The following is a 19,677-nucleotide window of genomic DNA, read 5'->3' as shown; positions in this document are numbered from 1 at the left end:
AGGCAAATTTCCGCACATCTATTTTGTTAGTATTGTGTGTATTTAAAAGCCAATGTTATTAACATTGTTAATTTCTTTCCTTGTATGATGATTTTTTTGAAATTCATTGAATTTCAAAAGTTGGTTTGCACTTTATCTGCTCTAATGGTGATTACTTTTCTATTTTATTTGATGTTAATTGCTATGATAAGCATAAATAATAGCTTTAGCATTGGTCTTCTTATAAAAAAACAAAAAACATGATCCACTTGGTATGGTATCACCCTATTATGAAGATGGAACTATGAAAATCAGTTTAAAACATGAATAAATATAAAATCAGTAATGTAACAGTACTTTTAATTGTCTGCTCGTTTTTTGGTGTAATTTTATTTATCAATCTTTTTTTTTTTTTTTTGGAAAAAATAAATGCTACAAAAATCATGCTAATGTAACTGTTATCTATATATTTAATACCAAAGGTGTTTTCTTTCAACAGTTAGTGTGAATGATAGGCTGGAAGTGGTCTCAAATTGAGACTATTTCTTCCTAGGTGTACACAAAGTTGTTAAAATTTAAAAATTCTGAATAGTTTTATTTTACAGAACAGGCCAATTTTGTAGTACAAACGAGAATAGTTCAACATTCACCTCATAGATGGAGCCACAGGAAGATGTAAACAGTTAAACAAACATTAAAAAAATGCCTTATCTAAGTTAATAAGGCATTTTTTTCTGATTAACAATTTGCACATTCACACAATCGTATCTTTTGTTATGAAAAAAAAAAATAATAATAAAACTCTGCTACCAATTACGAAATTGCCTACCTTAAATGAAAGAATTAATCATTATTCCATTGCACTGCTTACTCACTATATGCCCTCATGTTGCATATGCGAGCTCATACACTCATTGCCATTTGTTACGTTTAATCCATTTAAAACTTTCAGAAGTCATTGACAAGACACCATGAGCTACTCTCATGGTGTCGTTATCCTTATCAACATTTTATCGTTATCCTTATCAACTTATCAACTTCTAGTTTATTTGTTTTTTATTTTTTAAGGTGAGTAATAATTTAAGGATTTAGAATTATGTCATGGTCAGGAAGACGTGTCCGCCTCCATGATGCTACTATGGTTGGCCGTGTTGAACCTACCTTTCCACCAATTCAGGCGAAGAAGATACACACTTTTTCTTGTTGCTGCAAATGTATTCAGGATTGGACTGAAATGGTAAAATCAAAGAAAATTTATGTTTCCTCAGATACAAGAAATGACAAATTCAACGTGTACTCGTTTACCTGCTTATGACATAAGGATTCAACACGTACTGGCTTACTTGCTTACGACGAAACACAAACATGCACTACATTTCTTTATAACAGCTAGAGAAAACTTTAAATTCATGTACTAATGAGGGATCGAATTTAAAAAAATGTAGTACAATTTAAAAAAACATAGTATAAATGTAGTAACTAATGCATACCTGAATTTAAAAGAGAAATTCAGGTATGCATTAGTTTCAGATCTGTGGTTGAGAATTTTTTAGAGAACAGTAAAGATCAGGACTACCAGACTACAGTTGAAAATATGTTGGCGAACTTCAAGAAGTTGTCACAACATGATTGTCATGGTACATTTTTACACTTACGCATTTGGAAGTGTAAGTGAAGAACAGGGTGAGAGGTTTAAACAGGACATTAGAGAACGAGAGTAGCCTGTGCGGACGTAGCTTTTTGCCGCTCCTGGAACAGAGAAGTTTTTTTCTGATTTATTTTCTGTTTTATTATCTTAAATTGGCATATTAACTTATTTTCTAGAGTAGCTTTATATTCCTATTTACGATACTTAGTTTAAAGTAACTTAGATAGAGATTTTGTAGGTATTACTTAGTATCGGTAAGGGTATCAAATCCATGTGTTTAACGTTCGCAAATTGCCGCCAATGTTATGCAATACAAAATATCTCGAACTAGATAGCATAAGCTTAGTATAGTATAGTACATAATATTGTCAATTAATCAGTAAATCTATTAATCTTGTTGAACTTCATTGTCAATTAAATTGTACTTTGAACTATACATATAACGACTTAGATTACGTAACATAAATAATTAGTAAAAATAAATAATTAATACTTAACTTGATACGGAAGTTATATAAAGGGATTTCGTAGATAACACTCGATACCGAAACATAAATATAGCATTATAACTGTGTTGGGATACAAGTTTAGGGTTCTAATTTTGTACTGAAATTGAAATTTTATTGAAATTAAATCGAAATCATGACTCAGACCAGAGCAGCAAAGCAAAAAGCTCAAGCTAATGGGAGTGCTGTGGCCCAGGGGAGAACTGAAGGGGGCAGTTGCCCTCAGAATCACAGCATTTTAAAATGCACTACTTGCTTGATGTTTGTGGACAGTCGGGTACTGGACATGATACTGCCATGGGGGATGTCTTTGTGTGCGCGCGATGCAAGGAGTGTAAGGAAATCAGGCGACAACTCAGCGTTGTTATGGGCCTATATGAGAGCTTGAAGGACAGGGTGGATGCCCTCGAAAGGTTAAAAGTGAGGGGCCCATCAAGCTCTCAGCTGCCCACACCAATGCCAGAGCTTGCACTTAGTCATCATGCAACACAGCGGCAGCCCCCAAGGCAGAATGCGCTGGTCCCAAAGGAACTAGTAGTTGTTGGTGACTCTATTGTCAGGGAAACGGGAAACATGCTTTGTAAAAAGGATAGGTGGAACAGGACCAGGGTATGTCTGCCAGGGGCCAAGATTGATGACGTAGAGCGGATATCATCTTTTAAGGGCACAAAACGCGATATAGTTGTACACGTTGGCACAAATGATATTAAGAGTAGGAGACCGGCGGAATTACTTAACAAGTACAGGTCACTGTTGAAAAAAAGCCGTGAATTAGGGTTGAATTTGAAAGTGTCTGCAATTCTGCCCAGACACGATAGGAGGGAGTATATGATGAGAGCCCTGTCGATCAATTCGGCCCTGGAAAGATTGTGCAAGGCTCAAGGTGTAGAATTTTTTTCAGCCTGGTCTGTACTTGTTAACAGGAGAGACTGTTTCTACAGGGATGGGATACACTTAAATAGAAAGGGTGCAAGAATGTTTGCTGATGCTATCGAGGCAGTGTTAGATGGAAAAGTAAAAAGAAAAACTGCTAGATTGGGGGAGGTACAAGGACTAATAGATTAACAGTAGCCATTGGCAGAGGTGAAAGCAATTCTTGCACTGCTTCTATTGGAATGAGCAGCAGCCTGGAAAATAAGATGCAGGATATTTCAGAGACTGCTGGGAATCATTGGGGTATAAGTAAACATATGGGTTGTGTTAGGGTAGCTAAGAACAGGTGCATGTATACTTGCGTGTACGCCAATGCTAGGAGTTTATTAAATAAATTTGATGAATTTGAGGTATTGCTCAAAACATCAAAGGCAGATATTGTTGGGATTTCAGAGACGTGGTGTCACACAGATATAAGGAGTGTGGAACTGGAATTTGGGGAGTACAATGTCTACAGAAAGGATAGACAGGATAGGAAGGGAGGAGGGGTTATGCTATTAGTTAAGAAATACATAAAATCCAAGGAAGTGAAGCCAGTCGACATCGCTGGACAGTGCAGTGTCGAGTCAGTTTGGTGTGACATAATCATTGGGAGATCAAAATTGAGAGCAGGAGTGTGCTGTAGGCCTAATGACTCTGATGAGTATAATAAGAAACTGTACAGGGAAATAGAGTGGGCCAGTAAAACAGAGAGTCTTATAATGGGGGATTTTAATTTCCCAGATATTGACTGAAATTTGGGGGCTGCTCACTCACACTACCAAGGCTTTTGTGGATTTATTGGATGATTGTTTTCTACATCAGCATGTACGGGAGGCAACTAGAGGGAGTAATACTCTTGATTTGATTATCAGTAGTGATTCTTCATGCATTAAGAATCTGCAGATAAATGAACCACTAGGAGCTAGTGATCACAGTGTGCTGAAGTGGGATTTACTCAAAGAGGTAACTACCATTAGGAGTAAAGGGAAGTTATTGCTTTCGTAAAGGCAACTACGATGGACTGAGACAGTATTAAATTCTATACAGTGGGACCAACTATTGATGTTACCAACAGCAAATTAAAAATGGCAAGCATTCAAAGAACTTATCTTGGAAGCTACTAGGCTTTACATACCAACTAAGAAATATTGTTCAAGGTTTAGGCCTAAATGGATGTCAGATGAACTAATGAGACATATGGTAGAGAAGAAAAATGCATGGGATACATACAAATTAACACGTGACACAGAAGCCTATGATAGATACAAATTGATCTGTAACCAAGTTACAAAGGAGGTTAGGCAGGCGAAGGCAGATTACGAGAAATCTTTGGCAAGGGATGCAAAGAAACACAGGAAACAGTTCTTTACTTATGTAAACTCTAGAAGGAAGGGGATGAATCAGATTGGTCCACTTGATATCGATGGGTCAACTGTTGATGATCCTGCTCAGGTAGCTAACAAACTAAATGAATATTTTGCATCGACATTCACACATGAGGAGTTATTGAGCGAGGGGAATGCCAGAGGTTTATTCAACTCTGGCAGTAAGCTAGAGAATCTTGTAATAACTGAGAGTAAAGTGGAGGAGAAATTGTTGAAGATAAATACAAGAAAGGCACCTGGGGTGGATTGGATCTATCCAGTTATATTAAAGGAGGCAGCTAAGGAAGTAAGCAAACCCTTAGCCATAATTATGAGAGCTTTCTTGGACTCAGTGGAGCTACCCATGGACTGGAGATGTGCAAATGTGACCCCAATTCACAAAGGAGGATCAAAGGCTGATGCAAGTAATTATAGACCTGTGAGTTTAACTTCTGTTCCCGGAAAATTAATGGAGGCACTGGTTAAAGAAGCATTGCAAGGTCATCTAGAGAAGACTTCAGGTATAGCTCGGACACAGCATGGTTTTATTAAGGGGAAGTCTTGCCTGACCAATTTGATTGGATGCTATGATGCAGTCACAAAAGAACTGGATGCAGGGAATAACTTTGATATTATATACTTTGATCTTAGAAAGACTTTTGATACTGTTGCACATGGAAGACTGCTGCACAAATTGGAGCAGTGTGGCATTGGAGGCAAATTGCTGCTATGGATAAAGGGGTGGTTGAGGGGGAGAAGACAGTGAGTGGTATTCAATGGACACTGCTCATCATGGACTAATGTTATTAGTGGAGTCCCTCAGGGTTCAGTTTTGGGTCCATTATTGTTTTCTGTATTTATAAATGATATTGATGATGGTATATCAGGCTTAATGTCCAAGTTTGCAGATGATACGGAGGTTGGCAGGGTTGTCAAGGACACTACTGACACTATACTGCTGCAACAGGATCTGGAAAGGTTGAGCAGATGGGCTGAGAGCTGGCAAATGAAGTTTAACATTGACAAATGTAAAGTACTACACATGGGAAACAGCATCTCCAGAGCAACATATCAACTCTGTGGTACTACACTGACAGTGGTAGAGAATGAAAGGGACTTGGGGGTGGTTGTGTAGGCAGATATGAAGTTCTCTGAGCAGTGCAGACGGGCTGCAAGAGTAGCTCATGGAGTATTGTCAATGATATACAATGAATTTTTCTAGCAGGGATAAGGAGGTGATTATTCCCTTGTATAAGGCAATGGTCAGACTACACCTAGAGTACTGTATACAGGTCTGGAGGCCTCATTTCAAGAAGGATGTAGAGCTGCTGGAACGAGTACAGAGAAGGGCAACAAGATCAGTGAATGGAACAAAGGGGTGCTTACGAAGAAAGGCTTAAATTTTTCAAATTACAGTGTCTGGAGATTAGACACCAGCGAGGTGATCTGATAGAGGTGTATAAAGCCTTGAATCGTTTGAGCATGCTCAGTGCTGATGGGATTCTTCCTCTTGCTCAGAATGATCACGTGAGTGGGCATAAATTCAAATTGAGGAAAGACAGATGTAGGATAGACGTGCGGAAATTTACCTTTAGCCAGCGGGTGGTTGGTGGGTGGAACAGACTTCCATCCCTTGTCGTGGAAGTTGATACCTAAATAAGTTTAAGGCTCAGCTGGACAGGTATTTCAAAAGAACAGAGGGGTGGAAGTGGTTATATTTTATTTATTGATTTATTTATTTATTTTTTTGTTTGATGCTGCATAAGCTTGCTTTCTTGCATCAAATGCCTCTACTAATGCTAATTAAACACATGGAGATGAGGTACCAGGGGAGTTGATATGTCAACATCAGGGCTGATATTTGCTGGATACTGAAGAGGTACTGTAGTAAAAGCATTTTCAAGAAAACAAAAGAAGCGAAACACTAATAACGAAAGTTTGACTGAGTTTTTAAAGTGAAAGGCCAGTTTTTAGTGTACTTTTTAATGTTCTGCCTTTTCAGTAGTATTTTATAAAGATGACAATGAATTGTCCAAAAATTTTCGGGAAACTATCAAGCAATGAAATCCGTGCTCCCAATTGCAAAATTTTTGCGAAGGGTACAGCTAGAATACAGCTATTTGCATGTAGAATTAAGATTTTAGTGTATTTTTTAATATTCTGCCCTTTTCAGTATTTTATAGAGATGACATTGTCCAAAAATTTTCGGAAAAATATCAGGCAATAAAAACTCTGCTACCAATTGTGAAATTTTACCAAATGTGCTAAAGTAGGCAGCCTTACACTTGAAGATTTGACTCCATCCGATTCAACTTTGCCATTCTCATTTAAGAGATGGCAGTTTCCTATTCGGCTGACTAAAAATAAAAGTCAAGGTCAAAATTTTGACAGTCAGAATTGTGCTTACTAACACTGTATTTAGTCATGGCCAATTGTATGCAGCAATGTCTCTGGTCAGATCAATGCAGCATGTTAAGATAAGGTTACCAGAAGGGCAAAAGAATATAAAAAATATCATTTTCAAAGAAGTATTTTATAAAGACTGTACTACATTTTGAAATTGTTATGTAATGTACACATTTTTAATAATCAGAAAGATGTCGAAACGAAAGAAAATTTATGTTTTCTCAGATACAAGAAATGAGAAAGGATTTGACGCGTACTGGCTTACCTATTCACAAAAAACATTTACTATATTTCTTTAGGACAGATAGAGAAAAATTGCTACCAATTGCAAAATTTTTGCAGTGGGTACTGCTAGTAGGTATTTAAAATACAGATTGGTGATTTTAAGCATGCTAAGATGTCAGTACTTTTTATGATCTAGCAAATGGAACTTTCTGATTTTAGTGGTGTGTTATGCTTTTTACATATGTATTAATATATGTGTAAGTTCTAATTACTCACTATGCACTGTTTTGAAAGTTATGTTTTTTATATATCTACATATATTTCTTTGTTTTCTAGAAACTGTACATGTATTGTTGTCCAATTTCTTATCTTATTTACGAGCAGAACAGGCTGAAGAAAAGCTTTTTCAGAAAGTAATTCCTCAGGTAAAGCCTACCTCATATTCAAAGAAAAGTACAAATTAATTTTTATTTCATCATCATTATGGTTGTTATCAGGATTAAGGTTTTTAAAATAACTAAATGCACATGGCATAATACATTAAGAGTTTAATATCTATATAATATCGGTGTGTAGATAAACCATAGATAACTCTTAAGAAACTACAAAGTAGTAGTTGTAGGCATCATTTGCTCTTTCTCATATTGTGCTCTGCCTTCACGACGAGTTGCCATGATATTGCACTACCTCGAATAAGTAATGCTTCACTAATAGAGAAAACTGTTGTTACTTATTCTCAGTGAGTACCCCACCACCCAAACATGTTTAAAGGCTATTGGCCTATCATCACTAGGTGGGCAGGTACCCTGGTATTGCAGACATGACGACCCAGTTGTGAAGATAATCACACAATATGAAAGATGCAAAAAGGTGTATATGACAATATTTAAAATAACTAAATGCACTCTTAAAATAACTAAATATTAAACTCTTAATGTATTATGCCATGCGCATTTAGTTATTTTAAATATTGTCATATACACCTTTTGGCATCTCTCATATTGTGTGATTATCTTCACAACTGGGTCGTCATGTCTGCAATACCAAGGTACCTGCCCACCCACTGATGATAGGCCAATAGCCTTGAAACATGTCTGGGTGGTGGTACTCACTGAGAATAAGTAACCATAGTCTTCTCTATTAATGAAGCGTTACTTATTCGAGGTAGTGCAATATCATGGCAACTCATCGTGAAGGCAGAGCCCAATATGAGAAAGAGCAAATGATGCCTACAACAACTACTTTGTAGTTTCTTAAGAGTTGTCTATGGTGTATCTACACACCGATATTATACAGGATTAAGGTATGAATCCTTCCTTTATGTACTTGTAAGGTGTACAAATTTCATCAACCATCATTTGTCATTGGTCAGATGATGGTTGATAAACCAATGTTGATGTTATTTTAGCAGCTTAAAAATACAGGCTCTCTTTTAGTTGGCAGTTAGTGAGTTATGTGTTAAGGTAATAACTTAATTATTGCTATTTGCTCAATTTTATAACACAGTCAAAGCTTTTTATATCAACCTTCCAGGAAATGAGAAAAATGGCCTTACGTTGGGAGGATGTTATATTGATAGTTCATAAAATCAGCAAAAGAACAAATAAAAGTTTGAATATTTAATGTAATTCCACTATTATAATATAGTGTAATGCAATTCAGAAGATGTAGTATAATATTAACAAGAAAATGAATATTGTACATTTTCCATTGATTGTACAGTGTATTAAGATTAAGTTGTAAATTATGCAATTACTGTATGTGGTAGCACATATGTAACATATGTGTAAATACTTACACACATTTTATTTATTTATTTATTGTACTAGGTGGTCCCAGCCAGCTTTCCTGGCATCCCCGCAACAATATAAAGGCCAAATTATAGACAGAGGAATGTAGTAGTAGTAGTGACAAATGATGCAGGAAAGCAAGCAAGCTTATATAGCATCAGCCAGAAAAAATAAATAAAATATATATACCCTACACACTTTGCACACCCATACCCTCCAAGAATAGAATTTGTCTAGTTGAATTTATTCAAACCATCCACTTCCACAACAACAACAGATGGAAACCTGTTCCAACAATCAACCACTCACTGGCCGAAGGCAAACTTCATCTATCCTGCAACCATCCTTCCTAAACTTAAATTTATGATCCCCTCGTGTGTAGTCTTAGCAAGAGGAAAAGTGACATTCACATTCAGCTTACTCAATCCATTCATGATCGTAAATACCTCAATCAGATCATCCTGTAGGTGTCTGGTGTCTACATTGCAATTTGCATAACTGAAGTCTTGCTAGTTAAGAGCATCCTTTTGTTCTCTTCACCAATCTAGTTGCCCTTCTCTGCACTTGTTCCAGCAGTCTACATCCTTCCTAAACGGAGATATCCAGACCTTGAGACAATACCCTAGATGTGGCCTAACCGTGGCCTTGTACAAAAGGATAATCACCTTATCTTTACTAGCAAAGTTTCTGTTTATCATTGGCAAAACTTCATGAGCCTGTCCAAGCAGCACGTCTGCACGGCTCTGAGAATTTCATATCTGACTGCACAATTTACCAACAGGTCTTTTTCATTTTCTACTACCCTGAGTGTAGTTCCACACAATTGATAAGTTACTCTGAGATTACTGCCACCCACATGTACTTTGCATTTGTCAGTGTTAAACTGCAATTGCCATTTTTCAACCCATTGACCTAATTTTTCTAAATTTTGTTGAAGTGGCATACCATCATTACTGTTGTTAACCACCCTGCGAACCTTTGTATCATCTGCAAACTTTGACATTAAGCTTGATATACCTTCATCAGTATCATTAATAAATATTGAAAAGAACAAAGGGCCCAGCATTTAACTGAATTAGTGGGGTTCACTGGGAAACTCCACTGATAACTTTAGTCCACAAAGATAAATGCTCATTGATAACTACTCTGTATTCTTCCACTTAACTATCCCTTTATAATAGCAGTAACTTGTCCATAATGCATCGTTGCCCTAGTTTATACAGCAGTTTTATGTGCAACAGTATCAAAAACTTTTCTGAAATCCAAGTATATGATATAAAAATAATTTTTTGCATTCAGCACCATGGTCACTGCATCATAGTAACTTAGCAGATTGGTTAGGGGACAAGGGACAAGGTATTCTTGTATTGATTGCGGCCTCCAGGGTTACCCCTATATACCGCTGTAGCATCTGTAGGTTATTTATAGCCGGCAAGTGTGTGTAAGTGTGTGTGTGTGTGTGTAAGTATATATGTGTGTTGTGATGGTTGTTGTTTGCCGGCCCTGGAGTCTTAGCAGCCGGGAGGCAGGGAGCAAGCTACCTGCGTCCCGACTCCCGTCCCTAGCCACGTGGAGGCGCTCCAGGAACTATCTAAATTACACTTAGTGGGATTCCAACAAGTGGAATCCCGGTTATAGTAAATAATGAATAGGGAGGATAAAGTAGGAGAAAAGAAAGTAGAAGAAGAAATGAGAGCAAAACACTCTCTCAGGAAAAAGAAGAAACAGGAAAGAGGAAAGCACTAGTTGGAAAATCTAACAAGCGAGAGAGCTTGAAGAGGTAAAATTTTGAAGCCTGAAGGCTTGTACATTTGAAAGAAAGATTCCCCTAGCCGGGAAGGAAGCCCAACTTGCACCGACAAGGGGAAAAAGAAAAGTCTCAAGGAAAGAACATAGGTAATGTACAAGTGGCTATTAGATAGCCACTTAAAAGAATAAATTAAGATAAATAATAAATACTTATGTCACCGATATGAAACATAGCAGTAAACATGTTAACAAATTACACTGCATAAGCAGAGAGTAAAATATACAATATTTACAAAATAAGTAATTAAAATCTTGGCTGAAAAATTAGTCAACCAAGAAATTAACAGAAATAGTCAACCAGAAGAAATGTAGAAACATATATACAAAACACAGAGACAAACAGAACTCACCCATTGCAAAGATATGCCAAAGGCAAAACCAATAAATACTGTACAAATAAATTAGTTAACCGAATCAAAAGCAATTCTAAATTTAAATCTAAGTATAACAGATCAAAATAATAAGTTAAGTATTAAACAATAATTAATTAATATGCAGAGAAAATGTCTCTGCACAAGTAATCTAATCTATAAACATATGTACATAACCAGCAAGTGCAAAGCTGCTACCACAAGCTGCGAAAAACAAAACTTGTTTCAAATAACAAGACACGTAGAATTAACAATAATGCATAGGTAAGCATTAAAAAAAAAAAAAAAAAAATGGATGTCAATTGCCAACAAAGCAATTGGATCTGAGAGGGCGGGGAGAGGTCCATCCCACCCCTCAGAACCAAAACCCATTTACAACTAAAAATGCTAGACTAAGAACTATATGGCACTAGCAAAAACCCAACTGATTGCAGCTGCAATCAGGCAGGAAAGAAAAATACAACAAATAATCAGCCCCGCAGGAAAACAAAATTAAATCAAAACACAAGCAGCAAGAGAAGCAGCCAGCAGTAAGACAGGCTAGAGAGGAAAGCAGATTGGTTAGATAAGACTGCCCCCTTAACAAATCCATGTTGTGACTGCAGTATAATTGCATTCCTGTCCAGATGGTGCTGCATTACTTCTTTAGCCAGTGATGGCATTATTTTTACCTGGAACAGATATTAAGCTGACTGGTATGCAATTACCCATCACCTTTTGATCCTCCTTTATGAATTGGGGACACATTTGCACAACTCCAGTCTATAGGGACATCTCCCAAATCCAAGGATGCTCACATAATTGTGGCTAAATGTTTGCTCACCTCCTTTAATCGGATAGATCCAATCCACCCCAGTTGTCTTTTTTATGTTCAGCTTCAACAGTTTCGCTTCCACTTTCCTTTCAGTTATCACAAAGTTATTTAGCTCTCTGTTGGGGCTTGATAAACTTCTAACATCCCATCCTGTAAAGAATTCCTCATGTGTGAATGTAGATGCAAAATATCTATTCAGTTTGTCAGCAATCTGAGCAGGGTCATCAACAGTTAACCCTCTGACATCAAATTGCCCAATGTGATTCTACCAATTTCTTCTATTGTTAATATAAGCATAGAAGTCTTTGCTGCTTTGCTTGGTATTCTTCTCCAGAGACTTCTCATAATCTGCCTTAACTTGCCTAACCTCCTTTGTGATTTGATTACAGACTAATTTATATCTACCATAGATTTCTGTATCATCTGATAATTTATATGCATCTCATGCACTTTTCTTCCCTGTCAATTTGCCTGAATAGTTCCTCTGACATCCCTTTAGGTCTAATCCTAGAACAGTGTTTCTTTGTTAGTATGAAAAGCCTAGTAGCTTCTTTGATTACTTCTGCGAATGCTTCCCATTTAATATTTGCTATTGGTAATATCATCAGTTGGTCCCACTGCGTGGAATTTATAAACTGTCTGAGAGCACTGTAATCAACCTTATGAAAGCATAATCCTTTTCCTTTACCCTTGAGAGTAGTCTTTAATTAAATGAATTTAATCTTTAATTAAATGAATTTAATCTTTAATTAAATTCCACATTAGTACACTGTGATCGCTGCCACCCAGTAGGCCTTTTACCTGCAGATACTTAATGCATGCAGAATCACTGCTGATAATCAATTCAAGAGTATTGCTTCCTCTTGTTGCCTCTCTAACATGCTGCTTCCGCTGTAGAAAAAAAGTCATCCAAGAAATCTAGTTTTGCTAGTGTGTGAGTAACCAACCTACAATTTCCTGTCAACATCTGGTAAGGTAAAATTCCCCATTATAAGACATCTTGATTTACTGGCCCACTCTATTTCTCTGTATAGCTGTTTGGTATTCTCATCAGAGTCATTAGGCTTATAACACACTTCTTCCCTTCATTTTGTTTTCTCAATACTTATATCACACTAAACTGACTCAGCATTGCACTGAATGCCCACATTGGCTGCATGCACTGCCTTTGATTTAATATCCTTAAGTAAAAGCATAACCCCTCCACCGATTGACACCATGTCTCTGCTATCCCTACAATGTCTGCATTTGATGATTTAATAAGTACTTCAGATACATCAGATTTGTTTACAATGCTTCTTATAGTGTACGTGTAAGCTTGCATTAGTGTACGTGTAAGCGTACAGGCACGCTTATTATAATTCCTTACTGGTCCTTACTCTTAGTTATGCTTACACAATCCACTGGGCCAGAAATCCCCGACACTTTGCTTTCCAGGCTGCTGCATTTTCCAATAGAAGCAGTGCAAGAATCACCTACATCTGTGCCTGTGGCTACTGTTAATCTATTAATCTGTGTATCCTCCCAAGCTAGCAGTTTTCTGACCTGCCTATCACAGTCTCGATAGCATCAGCAAATACTCTTGCAATCCTTCTATTTAAGCATATTCCATCCCTGTAAACACAGTCTCTCCTGTTAACAAACCGAGACCATGCTGAGAAAAATTCTACTTCCTTCCTTGCATGTTCTTTCCAGGTACAAATTGATTGGCAAGGCTCTCAATATGTACTCATATCTTCTCTGGGCAGGGTTGCAGATGCTTTCAAACTTTTTTTTCCCCAACATTGCCCTGTGTTTGTTAAGTAAGTCCTCATCTCATACTCTTACTATCATTAGTGCCAATCTGTACAAAAATGTCATCTTTTGTACCCTTCAAAGATGATATCTGCTCTACATCTACCTTTGCTCCTGGCAGACATAACCTGGTTCTATTCCACCTATCTTTCTTGCACATCATATTTTTCATTTCCTTGACAGTAAAGTTGCCGACTATAATCACCTTTGGGACCAACGCATTCGTCGTTGGAGATTGCCACTGTGTTGCATCAGGCAACACAGTGGCATGCGTGAATTCTGGCATTGAGTTGGACAACTGAGAGATTAATGCCCCCCCCCCCCCCATTTTAATTCCTTTGAAGGCATCTATCCTACTCTGCAACATCTCATAAACACTCATCAGAATGCTGAGCTGGTATCTAATTTCTTCACAGTCTCTGCACACACAAAGACACATGATCCACCCCTTGAGTAGATTATGTGCTGTTCCAAAAAAGTCTTCAAACATTTCACAAGTTGCACATTTTTTTAGACTGGGATGCATTGGAGAATCGCTCCCCTTCAGTTCTTCCCCGAGCCACAGCACTCCTGTTACTTTGTGCCCATTGCTTTGCTGCTCTAGTCTAGGGCATGATTTCTGTTTAAATACAATTTAATTGATCAACAATGAAAATTAATTGACAATACTGCACTAAGGTAATAGATTTCTAAGTGCAGTAATATATATTACACTTATCAAGTTTTATGTTATACCTTGCGTTATAATTCCAGATATACGTTATGCTATACCATTATATGATTTCAGATTTAAATTAGCTATATACTTACTAAAAACTAAAATTTCTTAGCTAAAAAAAAAAGTACAGGCACTCCTCTACTTACATACAAGCAACTTATGTACAACTCGTAGATACGTACAAAGCTCAAAATTAATAAAAATTTTGTATATCAACAGTTTTGAACCATGTGCACAAAGTACAAAATCAGCTGCTGAGTACAGTGAACCTATGCTTTACGCTATTAATCCATTCCAGAGACACCATGATATTATAAAAATATTGTAATGTGAACCCAATAGCCATTGTTTTGTGGTAATTCATTCAACGACCTCAGAAGTTGAAATTTTCGTTATATAACTAAGCTATTCACAATAACTGTACAGTCCTACACCAACTGTTATTAAATAAATGTGTTGTATTAAGATAATAATGATACAAATGAAATAAAATAAATAGAATGAATAATATAATTACACTGGATAAAACTAATAATATAAGATAACTTCTGTACAATAGAATATAAAACTTTTAAAATACAATAAAATAAAATAAACAATGTAGATAAAACACAGGGTAAAAGCAATAAATCACCGATAAAAGTGCTAATCCTGTGTTTTATCTTCATTGTTTATTTTATTGTATTTTAAAAGTTTTATATTCTATTGCAGAAGTTATCGTAGGTTATCAGTTTTATTCGGTGTAATTATATTATTCATTCTATTTATTTTATTTCATTTGTATCATTATTATCTTAATACAATACAACATTTATTTAATAACGGTTGGTTTAGGATTGTACAGTTATTGTGAATATGAATATTCCCCAATCCCAGAAGCCTATTTGAAGATATAACTAAGTTATCTCTCTAAAAGGTGATTTTTATAATGGAAATTGTATTAGTTTTACATAAATTTATGTCAAATAAGTGCAACACAAAAATCACTATTAACTAAAGGATGCAAAATCAAAACATGCTACTACTGGCTGAGAGGAAGGATTACGTGGTCCAGTTGGAGACAAACGTAAGCCCTGAAATAAGTAGACACCGGTTAACGTTGTCGATAGAATCAGCCACTTTATATAATCAACTTTCAAAAAATCAGTCCAATCAATTAAAATGCACTACACTTTCACCATTTATTGTCCCAGAAACTCTGGTTTTTCGTCCACAAACAGAAAATCGACTACTGAACACATCCAATTTACAGACAGTGTAAATGGAGCAATATGGCCTTAGTCGCTGCTCCTAAAAAACCCTATTCTAACACTTTACAACACCGTTTATTGAGCTGAAACTTCTTTAAGTGCACTCCAGGCAGTTTTCACATGAGAGTAACTTGTGTCTGTGGATTGACAAAAATCGCCACAAAAATGTGACACGAAATGATTCATTGCCCACCCACCATGGTACTACTCTATACCAGGTACAAGGGACGTGGCGCCGTACGTAGCAGTACCCCTACAGCATGGCTACAGTGTAACTCGCATGTGCCACATTTACATTTTAAATCACTATATCTCGGCTTCTAGCAGTCCGATTTTAAAACCAAAATATTTATTTTTTTATTTTCTACCATATTTCATAAAAAAGAAAAAAAATTTATAATTCAACATGCCAAAGACTAATAGCAAACATTGTAAGGTGTATGAGCATGTATATGTGCATGCGACCACCGACACCACCTCCAATGAATATTTAAGGAGAGATCTTTAAAACTTTGTAATAAACTTGTAGGTAATACAGTTGTAAAATATTTAACCACTGTAACATTGAGATAATAAATGTTTCAAAAGATTCTAAAGAAGTTTCACTTAACTTCTGCTATGTGTGCTCAGCACACACGCAATTTTTTTTTGTTATAAGTTTTTGTTATTTTTTTTGTTATAAGAATCAATTTTGAATGCCTTTGTGATATTTTTCTAAATCATGTTTCTAGAGGTCACTGCCATAAAACAATAAAAAAACAATTTGCAGTTTCCTGTTATTGGGCTTTTCTGTTAGTGCAATTTATTATAAACAGGTAAACTCGGTCTTATTGCATTTGTGCTAATACCGATAGCAGGAATTCTGTGAGTTTTTTAGATTATTATGGTAAAATGTGTTTCCTCTTCCACAAAATCTTCAATCATAAAAAAAATAATAAACAAATTTTCAGAATCTTCTCTTCATTCCTATTTTTTAAGTTTCGTAAATTTGTTACTCCGTATCTTACTTGCATGTATCGTGTTAGTTGTAATTTGTGCGTGTAATTGTTGCTTATATTTTTTACTGTTTTAAATTTACTGTATTCTTTATTGTTATTCATTGTGTGTTTTTTTAGCCTCATTTAACTTGGTTACAAATCATAAAATGCTTTAAGCAATACCATACATACAGCCCTATGAAGTTTGTTGAGGGTTATAATCTCAGTGAGTTGCACTGTACTGTAGATGTATTTAGTATTTATAAGACCAAAGTTGGACTTACGTACAAAACATATTTACGTATATGAGGAAAAAAACCAATTAAATCAAGGAGTGCTATACGCCTAAGAAGTGATTAGAACCTTCGAGCTATTTATTTATCACAATTAGCCACTACTATTCCACTGGATATTGACTGGAACTTGTGGGTTGGTCGCTCACACACTAGTCAGACTTTTGTTGATTTATTGGATGATTGTTTTCTGCAGCAGCATGTTCGAGAGGCATCCAGAGAGAGTAATACTCTTGATCTGGTTATCAGCAGTGATCATTCGTGTATTAAGAATTTGCAGACAAAGGAACCACTAGGTGGCAGTGATCACAGTGTACTGATGTGCAATTTACTTAAAGATTTAATTACCATCAGGGGTAAAGGAAAGGGTTTTTGCTTCCATAAAGGTGAGTACAGTAGTCTCAGAAAGTTTTTAAATTCTGTACAGTGGGATCAACTGACGATGTTACCAACAGTAAATTCTAAGTGGGAAGCATTCAAGGAATTAATCGTGGATGCTACTAAAAGTTTCATATCTATTAAGAAATATTGTTCAAGGTTTAGGCCTAAATGGTTATCTAATGAACTAATGAGACCCGTAACAGGGAAGAAAAATGCATGGGATGCATATAAATTATCAAGCAACTCAGAAGCCTATGGCAGATATAAGCTAGTCTGTAATCAGATCACAAAGGAGGTTAGGCAGGCGAAGGCAGATTACGAGAAATCCTTGGCAAAAGATGGTAAGAAAAACAGCAAGGATTTCTTTACTTATATAAACTCTAAAAGGAAAGGGATGAATCTGATTGGTGCACTTGACATCGATGGTTCGACTGCTGATGATCCTGCTCAGATAGCAAACAAACTGAATGAGTATTTTGCATCTACATTCACACATGAGGAATTATTAAGGTTTGAAAATGGCAGAAGGTTATCAAATTATAGTAGGATACTTAATGGTTTTGTATGTGGAGGAGAAATTGTTGAAGTTAAACATAAGAAAAACACCTGGGGTGGATGGGATCTATCCAGTTATATTAAAGGAGGCGGCAAAGCAACTAAGCAAACCCTTAGCCATAATTATGAGCGCATCCTTGGACTCAGGGGAGGTTCCCACGAACTGAAGATGTGCAAATGTATCCCCAATTCACAAAGGGGGATCGAAGGGTGACACGAGTAATTACAGACCATTTAAACTTCTGTTCCAGGTAAAATAATGGAGTCACTGGTTAAAGATGCATTGCAGGATCATCTAGACAAGGCTGCAGCAATAATTCAGACACAGCATGGGTTTGTTAAGGGAAAGTCTTGTCTGACAAATTTGATAGGATATTATGATGTGGTTACAAAGGAACTGGATGCAAAAAATAATTTTGATATCATATACAGTGGATTCCGGTTACTTGGGCCACCGGTTAATCGGGGCAAATCTTAAAAAACAGAAACCAATCGAGAAAATAGCCAGGGTTTACTTCGCTTAATTGGGACAGCATGCTGTTTAATCAGGGCAGGAGACCGCAGAACTGGAGATTACCCTACGATTGTCTCCGACGGTACCACATGGTTTGGTCAAAATTCTGGAGGTCACAACCATAAAACAATAAAAACAATTAGCAGTCACCTGTTTATTAGGCTTTTCTGTTAGTGAAATCTATCATGAACGTACAGTAAACTCAATCTTACTGAATTTACGATAATACTGACAGCTGGAATTCTGAGCATTATTATGGTGAAATGTGTTTACACTTCCATGAAATCTTCAATCATATAAAAAAATTAATTTTCAGATCTTCTCTTTATTCCTATTTTTAAAGCTTTTTAACTCGTTACTTGGTTCTCACTTGCGCTTATTGTGTTACTTGCAATTTGTGTGTGCTGTGTTCTTTGTTATTGTTTGCTTATCTTTTTACTGTTTTAAATTTTAACCTCCCCCCCCCCACCAAAAAATGTCAGTGAATAGAAATGTCAACTAGTTCGTATGTACATATTACAGTACGTATTAATTATTCCGATTTTCACGTATCATTTAAATTTTTAATTGGCAAGGTAATAAAGGGTAAATTTGTGCTTTATATATCTTTGCTTTTATAGCCTGTGGATAATATTCCTCCTATTTTTGCTAATTAGAATTGATGTTTAATAGAATTAAAATTCAATTCACAAACGTGATCACAATGACTGGCGCTTACTGCACATCGTATAGTGAACGGTACTTTACTATGTTGAGTTCGTCGTAATGTGATTTGATTGTACAGTGAACCAATTGTAAAGGGGGGGGGACATTGTATTTTTAACTATTTACGTGAAACTTCGGATAATTGGGGCAGCTGCTTAATCGAGCCAAAATGCACTAGTCCCGATGTGTCCCAAATAAGCGGAATGGACTGTATTTGGATTTCAGGAAAGCTTTTGACACTGTTGCACAAGAAAGACTATTGTACAAATTGGAGCAGAATGGTATTAAGGGTAAGTTGCTACAATGGATAAAAGGATGGTTAAGTGGGAGAAGACAGAGGGTGGTAATCAATGGGTGCTGCTCTTCGTGGACTAATGTTATTAGTGGAGTCCCACAGGGTTCGGTGTTAGGTTCACTGTTGTTTTGTATATTTATCAATGATATTGATTAAGGTATATCAGGCTTAATGTCGAAGTTTGCAGATGATACAAAGGTTGGCAGGGTTGTTAATGACAGTAATGGCAGTGTGCTACTGCAACAGGATCTAGATAATTTGGGCAGATGGGCTAAGAAGTGGCAACTGAAGTTTAACCTTGACAAATGCAAAGTACTGCATATTGGTAGAAGTAACCCCAGAAAAACGTACCAACTGTGAGGTACTAC

The 19,677-nt window shown here is 36.4% G+C and overlaps 1 protein-coding gene across 1 annotated transcript in view; it reads left to right on the top strand.

Moving 5' to 3' along the window:
- Positions 1–1,604: 1,604 nt before the first annotated feature.
- LOC150089577 (FIGNL1-interacting regulator of recombination and mitosis-like) overlaps positions 1,605–19,677 on the top strand; it is a 127,313-nt gene continuing 109,240 nt past the window's right edge. Inside the window, exons 1-2 of the mRNA XM_090390036.1 lie at positions 1,605–1,662; positions 7,380–7,468. Coding sequence (XP_090246162.1) covers positions 1,605–1,662; positions 7,380–7,468 — 147 coding nt within the window. The remainder of the gene's footprint in view (positions 1,663–7,379; positions 7,469–19,677) is intronic.

The sequence above is a fragment of the Mastigoproctus giganteus genome, chromosome 2, assembly GCF_048544385.1.
Source record: "Mastigoproctus giganteus isolate SK-2022 chromosome 2, ASM4854438v1, whole genome shotgun sequence".
Taxonomy (NCBI): Eukaryota; Metazoa; Arthropoda; class Arachnida; order Uropygi; family Thelyphonidae; genus Mastigoproctus; species Mastigoproctus giganteus.
This window is presented reverse-complemented; position numbering and strand designations above follow the sequence as displayed.